The sequence below is a fragment of the Brassica oleracea genome, chromosome C1 (genome assembly GCF_000695525.1).
Source record: "Brassica oleracea var. oleracea cultivar TO1000 chromosome C1, BOL, whole genome shotgun sequence".
NCBI classification, from domain to species: Eukaryota; Viridiplantae; Streptophyta; class Magnoliopsida; order Brassicales; family Brassicaceae; genus Brassica; species Brassica oleracea.
Window position 1 is genome coordinate 2,265,981 of NC_027748.1, and position 7,999 is coordinate 2,273,979.

Here is a 7,999-nt window from a genome sequence, read left to right on the forward strand (position 1 = left end):
CAGTTATTTTGTAAAGATGTTTGATTTCTCAAACCATCGTGATCTCTTATTGTGTGTTTCGTAGAAAATGTTACTTATTCTTTTTTTTTGCATTCATTTTAAAAGTTTTCGTGCAAAAGTTTAAAATAGAAGTTAGTTAAGCATCACCCTTAACACATGTTTTGATGAGGTTTCTATTAATGAGAAGCTCTCATTAGAATTTTTCTTCTATCTGTCCTATAAAACTAGCTTCACCAATAGTGTAATACATCATCTTATTAATAACTAGGACTCGGCGGTATATAGTTTACTCGTGATCTAGATTATTATTTTTTATATAATTTTACCATTTGTATTTTAAGTTTACATTTTGCAAGATATGTGTATGAGATATATTATTTTATTAGTTTAAGTGGTTGGTTAGTTTGTTTGTAAGTAAATTTTGTTTTGAAGTTTTGCTTCTATGGCATCATCGTGATTGAGTTGTTATGTCATTTTCAGTTTAATAATTTGTATCTAACAACTAATGTATATGATTCTTTTTGAGGCTCTCACCGGCCGTAAGGTCAATGCATAATTTTTTAAAAAGAAAATTTCAACTTTGGTGAGGAAATAACAATCAAAACATTAGCCATCCAATTGGGTTGAAAATGGTGTTCATGGGTTGGGAATGTTGTTCCTAGTGTTTATCGGGGTTGGGAATGTTGTTCCTAGTGTTCATCGGTCTCATTTCTTAAGTTTATTGTTGGGTGATATTCGGTTTTGGTAACATAAGCTTTATTATTTATTAGGAACAAATATGAGCATTTCCGGACCATTTATTGCTTGGTCTTTTAACTCTTAAGCATATGATTTCAGTCGCTGCATATGATCTAAGAAATGAAATTGGCCAATCATATTTTTTTAAAATTAACAAAGCGAGAAAAAAGACTCTAAATCAAGAGCACAATACCTTGTATCTATTAACTCCGTCTTATACAGACCTTCCAACGTCTTATACAGACCTTCCAAGGTCGTTATGCCATATGTCCTGCAATTTCGTGAGTAAGAAACATGTGTATCATAGTAACTTTTGCCGATATAGGGGTGGAAAAAAATCGGAACATATCATGCCTATATATTCGATATTTGGCACCGTCGAAAGGGAAAACATAAGGTCGTGGAATCCTCAGCTTTTCTCTTGGAGTGAAAGAAGAATTTTGAACCTTGAGAATTTTGTTTGAAGCTTGAGAATTTTGTTTGAATAAAAACGAAAATCGAAGTAGTGGAGCTCGAGGCCATCACCAACATTCGTGTAGCTATTTAAAGCTGATTCTCATGTTTGTGGACCAAGTCGGAGCTAATTGGAATAGCAAATCAATTTAAAAATGGGAGCAGCAGCAACAATGTCCGGCCGTAGAACAAAGGAGTTAACCATTATACTATTGGAATTGTAAGGATGATTCTCAAGGGATGAGGCCTTACTTTTTATAGGCGGAGTTCTACCGATTTGATGAGGGATAAGGATTATTGAATGAGTGATTGTGGTTGCATTCATTGAATCAGTGAAACTTGTAATATCTATGAGGCGAAAGTTTTCACTTCTGTGAAAGCCTATTTAAAATCAAAATGAAAACAGAGTATTTGAATGTGAGAGAAACACGGAGCAGCTTTTGGTAACCATATTTAATGATGTGGCAACATAAAAAATGAGAGAATGCATCTTTTAAATATATAGATGTGATTACCGTGTGATCTATATCAGTCGGTCCGCGCTTTGCGTAAAAAATTTACTTTTAAAATATTTATTTTTAATAATTATATTTATTTTGAAAAATATGTAAATATCAGTCGTCTGATTACCGTGTGATTTATATTAGTCGGTCCGCGCTTCGCGTAAAAATAATTACTTTAAAAATATTTATTTTTAATAATTATATATTTTGAAAAATATGTAAATATATTCTTCATAAATCATAATGTTGTTATTGTTTTTCTTTGTTTCTGTTTTGGTGCGGTAAAGTAATTCTTAATATGATTGTTGAAATTGTCTAAATAGAGAAATGTTTTGTTTTTATCTTTCCTCTGTTATATTTTTAATATATATTTTATGAATTTTTGCTAAATTATTTTATATTATCTCTTAAGTTCACACAGTGCAATTATATACTTTTGGTTTTCATATCAATATTAAATTTATGTTTTTAATCAGTTTTAGATTGATGTTCAAAAATTGTTTTGGAATTTGTGACACTAACTTTTAAAAATCTATTACATTTTATTTTTATATATTTTCTTATGTTTCTTATTTTATTTTATATTTGTTATATATTAATTTGTGATTCTCCATTAATTTAGTTGTGATTTTGTATCAATATTTTGTTAACTTCATTTAATTTGAGTTTAGTGATTAAAAGAGAAAAGCCTATCAGATTAAATTTTTTTAGTTTGGTTGATTTGATGAAATGTGGAAAATATTGTGAATGGATTATATTTGTTATTTTTTACTTTTTTTGGGTTATCTTATAAGTTTTTAATAAATATATGTTTTTATTGCTGTTTTCATAATCTGTATGATTCAGAAGACGCGAAATATTAAAAAGGTATTATGAGAAAAAAAAAATTATCTATAAATAAGTAAACATATATAAAACACCGATAATTAAAAGAATTACTTAGTTTTGTGCTTTTCTTTCCCTGAGTCTTGAAAATTTGAGGGAACATATGCTTTTTATTTTTATATATAAATCGTTTGTTCTGCACAATCATAATGAGTGTATGTTAGCTTTTTTGTTTTGAAAACACTTAATATTAAGCTAAATATGCTCTATCCAGAAAACGTTGAGCAGACAGCAGAGGGCTCTCTCAACTAAACCATAAAGAGAACACATAAGTAATGCTTCCATTGGTGACAACTGGATCCACGAAAGGTCTCTGCATATGAAGCAGACAAAGGGCAATGTATCTTTGTCCACGTTGCTGTTGATGTCAGTACCGTCATAATTCTGATCTTAAACTCCTATAGCTGTATTTATCTTCCCACTCTTTCTCTATGTTCATCCCACTTTGTAACACCCATGGTCATGTGAGTCTAATCCGCAGTATCCAGTATCTTTGTAATCCTTGCAAATATCTGGCTTGTGTGAGCCTCCAACATTCTCGCTAGATATTGTTTCCTCTCTTCTCAGCCCAGCTCTATGATCCCCTGAAGCAACTCATAAGACCGGTTGAATACATAAAGAGACCCACAGGAAATGTATAACATCAATTGGTTATGTAGATAAATCATAGTGTTAATCAGAAAAAGACATTGTACCTTCGAAGAACTGTAGGTAATCTTTCACTCCAAACCATTAAAAACCTTGGTAAGCAGCATACATAGAGTTTTCAGTCTTTCTGCATTTCTCATATATATATATATATATATATATATAGCTTTCAAACACAACCCACTTACATCATAACGAATTTAATAAATGAAATGTGTGACATACCTTTCCGCTGTAAGGAGGTCATTGGGTTTAGAAGACAACATTTCTGGTAGGTGAAGAGAAAGAGGTTCAGCACGTGGAAACTTATGTGAGAAAGGAATAGGCTTCTTCTTCTTCATGTTCCTCAAGTACCTTCGAGCTTTACTATTCCCAACCTGTCACATTGAGGGCACGCATTTTAGCCAAGAAAAGTAACAATGCAGCTGTGAAAACTGAAAAGAGACACTGGACCTTCCAATGGCTTCTGCAGAAGGAGTTCCTCTCCTTCTCCTTTTCATCTTCTCTAACTTTCTCTCCAAGATTCTTTATTTCCTCTTCTTTTCTCTCTATCTCTTGCTTCATCTTCTCCTTCTCGTGATTCCTCCCTATCACCAATGTGCTGCAACCCATAGTAATTTAGATGCCTCCATTACCGTTTTCTCTTTCTCGTAACGTTTTCTTTTCTGTCTCACTCGGGAGGTTTGTTCTGTTAGACATGAATGTCTCAAATCCGAATGTATCATAATCAAAGGCTCTACAATAAACAATTATTTGAACAAAAACTATAAAAGGAATCCCAAGATATACTTACTATAGTCAAAATTCAGATCACTGCAACTCATCCAAAAGCCTCATAGCTCATTAGTCATAAGTACGTGATTCATGTTGTTCAACACTATTAGTGACATTCTTATAGTGTAAATATAGTCTATGATGCAGACAAAAGAAGAATGCAAGAGATGAGAAACTAAACTCTGCTTTCTTTGTACTCCTGATTCCCCTTCTGTACTTCTTGATGCCATCAAATTTGAGTAAATGCGTCATGAGAAGCTATGCAGTCATGTCAGACTCCTCGACCGCAAGTTTCATTCCTCCATTTACAAATACTTCGGAAGAAACAATCTAATTCTTACAAAACAAAATCAACTTTAACACAGTCCTACATTCCCTTTTTCTTATAAACAAAAAACATATGAATGATAAAAAAAATGAAGTGTGAGAGAGATAAAAGCTTGAAATTTGGGGAAAGACCTGTAGAAGAAGCGTGAATATGCCTTGCACGATCATTGCAGCTTCCCAACAAGGCCCGAGGCAGACCTTCATTGTTCTCAGACACTCCATCCTCATCTTTATTCTTCAATTGCCTAAAAACACATTCGTACGTAGCTCAGCCTACAAAACAACTAAACTATATAAGCCTTCTCCATATACAAATAACGCTAATACATTTCACATTAAGTTTATTGATAAACTAAGAGACCCTAATCTTCTAAATAGAACGGAACTTTGAATCAAAGTCAGTCAGATAATCAATCCACTAACCAAGGAGTTAGCCATTTTCGTCAATAGAATTTTTAGAAAGCTTATGATTCAGAAGCTTGAATTGAGGAACTACACAGGGATAAAGCATACCTTTTTATAGTCAAAAATTCTGGGATAAGAAGTAAAGGGGATGCATTCAAGAATAGATAATGAATGCTTTCAAGCGACGCTTCGTTCCGGTGTAACTCTCGTAATTGTTTCAGATTTGTTCGAGTCGGGAAGCTGAATCGAAGCGTAACTTAGGGTTTCTAAGTTTTCGCACAGACGGCGTATCGAAGATGAAACAAAGCTTTCCCAACAGAAGTGAGAATGAATGAAACTGCAGCGGTTTGTGCGGACGGGACACGTGTCAGCGCGAGAGAACTTGACTTTCCTAGGTGGATGCTGAGGTGGCGCGTCCTGGAGAGAGAGAGAGAGAGAACGACTTATCTAAGTGGACGATGACGTGGCGCACCCAGGAGAGAGAAAACCTTACTTTATAGTAATATAGATACTAGGGTCGGTCCGCGCTACGCGTGGGATGTCTTATATTTGTGCTGTGAACATTTGTATTTTATTTTGCAGAATTTGTGATTTTAAATATACAATTGTTTATGGTTTGACCAATAAAAAATACAGTTGTTTATGCATATGATATTAGTGTTTTGTTGCTTAGTATTAATACGATGTCTTATAATACGATCCAGAGCTATGTGTGCCATGTGATGTAATTTTTTACTTCGTAAGATATCAATTACTGTCTTTGGTTCATATGATTAGCTAATTGAATTTTTTTTAAAAAAAATATTTGGTATTATGTGGAACAATTTTGCTAGAGTTCATAAATAACCGGTGTTTTTGTTGTTTTCTTTAAAAATATTGCATTCGTCGAGAAGCTGTTGGTACCTGACATTTTGTTTTCATCCACGTCGAGATCATAGTCTGAGTCAGCGTTTATGGCACGACGACTGTGGTTTCTATTGCTCGGCTCGCCCTTACCAGATTTAGCTCTGCTTTTGGTTGTTTTCTTAACCATATCTTAGAGTATATTCATTCTTTCTTTTTCATCAAACAGCTATGTATTACTTAAACTTGAGCTTGTCTGGAAAACCAGACCGGAAACATAACAACCAATGTAATCAATCAGACGATATATTTTCAAACCGAGGAATAAAAAAAATCGAGAACTCCGTGAATCCACTCTTCTATCTTATTGTTTTTATGTTAAAATGTCATATGAGTTTTATAGATGTTGATTAAAAATATAGGGAAGCAATAGGGTAAGTGAAAAACATGGACTGCTATGTCTGTAATGGATTGGTTTTAATGAGATAGTTAATCGTTTTAGTTAGGTCTGGGCAAAAAAACTGGAACCGAATAACCGAACCGAAATATCCAAAACCAGAACAGTGCCGAAACCCGAACGGTTCCTATATTTCTATATCCGAAATAACCGAACCGAACCGGAACCAAACCGAGAACCGAACGGATACCCCAATATATAAATAATATTAATTATTATATACATATAACATAACTAAATATATATTTTTAATTTAAAATCTATTAAATTTATCCAAAAATATCTGAAGATAACTAAATTATTATAAAGCATCCAAACTATCCGAAAGTATCCAAAAGTATACGGATAGTATTTTCCGAAATTCCTAAAGTAATCTTAAATATCTAAATTTTTATCTAAATCATCCTAATTATTTGATATTTTACCCTAAATAACCGCAAGAAGTAGTCAAATGTCACAAACTTGAGAGCTACGCAAGGGCCGGAAGTCATGTGTGATCGACGTTGTGTTGAATTTTAGTGTGATTAGGTTATTATTATTTTGGATGTTGTTGGGTATTCATGTTAATTAACTATTGATGCCAATACGTAGTAATCAAATATTTTTTCCTCATACAATGACAACCATTGTAATTAATAAACTATGCATATTATTGTGTTGGAATATTTTAAAAGGAAAAAATCTATGGAGGCTATTGGATTATGTACTGGGACTATCGATCCACTGTAATCGTTACTGGGTTTCTATTTGATCCTTAATGGACGAAGCTCTAATATATATTTAACACATAGGAGGTTCGAACATTCGTTTGGGGACAAAAGAAGTAGCTCGTGTATACTTAGAGAACGAATAGTATTTGGTCGAGACCACTATGAAAGAATAACAAACTATATAGTTGTAGTCGTACACATATGTACATCTGTTGATTGAGAAAGGTTAAATTTGCAAACGCTTATATCTTATCATAACCGTAGTCTACATGTATGTAGTCATGACATTCGCATCAAGTCTAACTGTTATTATAATTCAGCTGGAAAACTTTTAATTTGAGTAAAGACAAGATGTGAGTGTTTTAAAACCTGTTTCAAAAAAGGAGTAAGATAATATGTGTTAAGGAGGTAAACATAAACGGTTAAATATAATAAGTCGTGAAAATGATGATAAAGTCCAAAAAAGCATTTTTATTATAGTTTTAGATTTTTTTTAAAACATACCAACCTCCATAAGAGGACATAGTTTAAAAGAAACCTCACGTTAACACACAATCATTATTGAAACAGCAAGTACTCCATCCGCATCACAACCCTCATCTTCACTTATTCCTTACGTGGCTTCTTGACCACCTTTGAAGACTTTGATGCCTAAGGTTTCTTGATGGCGACCACTTAGAGATGTTCCTGCAATGGTTTGATGCGTGGTGTTACTGCAGGTCACGCAAGGATGACACCGTTCGTTGGAGCTTCTTTGTGCACCTTGGGCAAGAGACGTAACACCAGCTTTTCTCCAGTTTGATATCAGTCACCATTCCAGTGCAGACAAATTCAATCTTATATTTTGAACCTTTCAGAACCACATACAGAAAATAAATTTTAAACAGTAAAAACTGACTGTACAACCTGAAGCTCGGAAATGATGACGAACTCATTGAGCTAAGCTATAGTAAGAGGCTCAACCTCTCAGCAATGATGGAACATGGGTGATCCCAATGGCTTTGGAAACCAGCATGTACTGTTACAGAGCATTCCGTGAGAGTTTGTTATGGATGTAATAATTTATGAATCATCAAACACTTACTCCTAAAATTGAATTTCCCCTGCATCAGTTGCCTTGTCGGAAAATAAATGTGTTCCCGAGGTGGCATTCAAGAACAAACGTCCTGCAGAAAAATATTCAATCTGTGTTTCATGAATATTAGGCCTCCTCACATGTAAGCACTAAAGTTTAAAATTAGTATAACTGATCCTAT

At 33.6% G+C, this 7,999-nt stretch overlaps 1 protein-coding gene and 1 long non-coding RNA gene across 7 annotated transcripts; both read right to left on the minus strand.

Moving 5' to 3' along the window:
• Nucleotides 1-2,679: 2,679 nt before the first annotated feature.
• On the minus strand, nt 2,680-5,047 carry LOC106295066 (mitogen-activated protein kinase 8-like). 6 transcript variants are annotated; one of them, XR_001260955.1, is made up of 8 exons: nt 4,842-5,047; nt 4,461-4,601; nt 4,183-4,331; nt 4,021-4,040; nt 3,681-3,915; nt 3,453-3,604; nt 3,275-3,319; nt 2,680-3,163 (listed from the first exon to the last, which is right to left on the minus strand). XR_001260955.1 is itself a non-coding variant. In XM_013730869.1 (7 exons), exons 4-7 carry the CDS (start codon nt 3,837-3,839, stop codon nt 3,154-3,156), a joined length of 366 nt encoding a protein of 121 aa, XP_013586323.1. In that variant the 5' UTR covers nt 3,840-3,915; nt 4,183-4,331; nt 4,461-4,601; nt 4,842-5,047; the 3' UTR covers nt 2,680-3,153. The 6 variants fall into 6 exon arrangements, 5 of the variants coding, with proteins under 5 accessions (XP_013586323.1, XP_013586298.1, XP_013586315.1 ...); XM_013730869.1 differs by lacking the exon at nt 4,021-4,040; XM_013730844.1 differs by having other exon boundaries at nt 4,021-4,331.
• A 2,240-nt stretch (nt 5,048-7,287) lies between these two features.
• On the minus strand, nt 7,288-7,990 carry LOC106298870. The gene is made up of 3 exons (XR_001261591.1): nt 7,828-7,990; nt 7,707-7,761; nt 7,288-7,593 (listed from the first exon to the last, which is right to left on the minus strand). It is a non-coding gene; the product is annotated as an uncharacterized LOC106298870 (long non-coding RNA).
• Between the last annotated feature and the right edge of the window lie 9 nt (nt 7,991-7,999).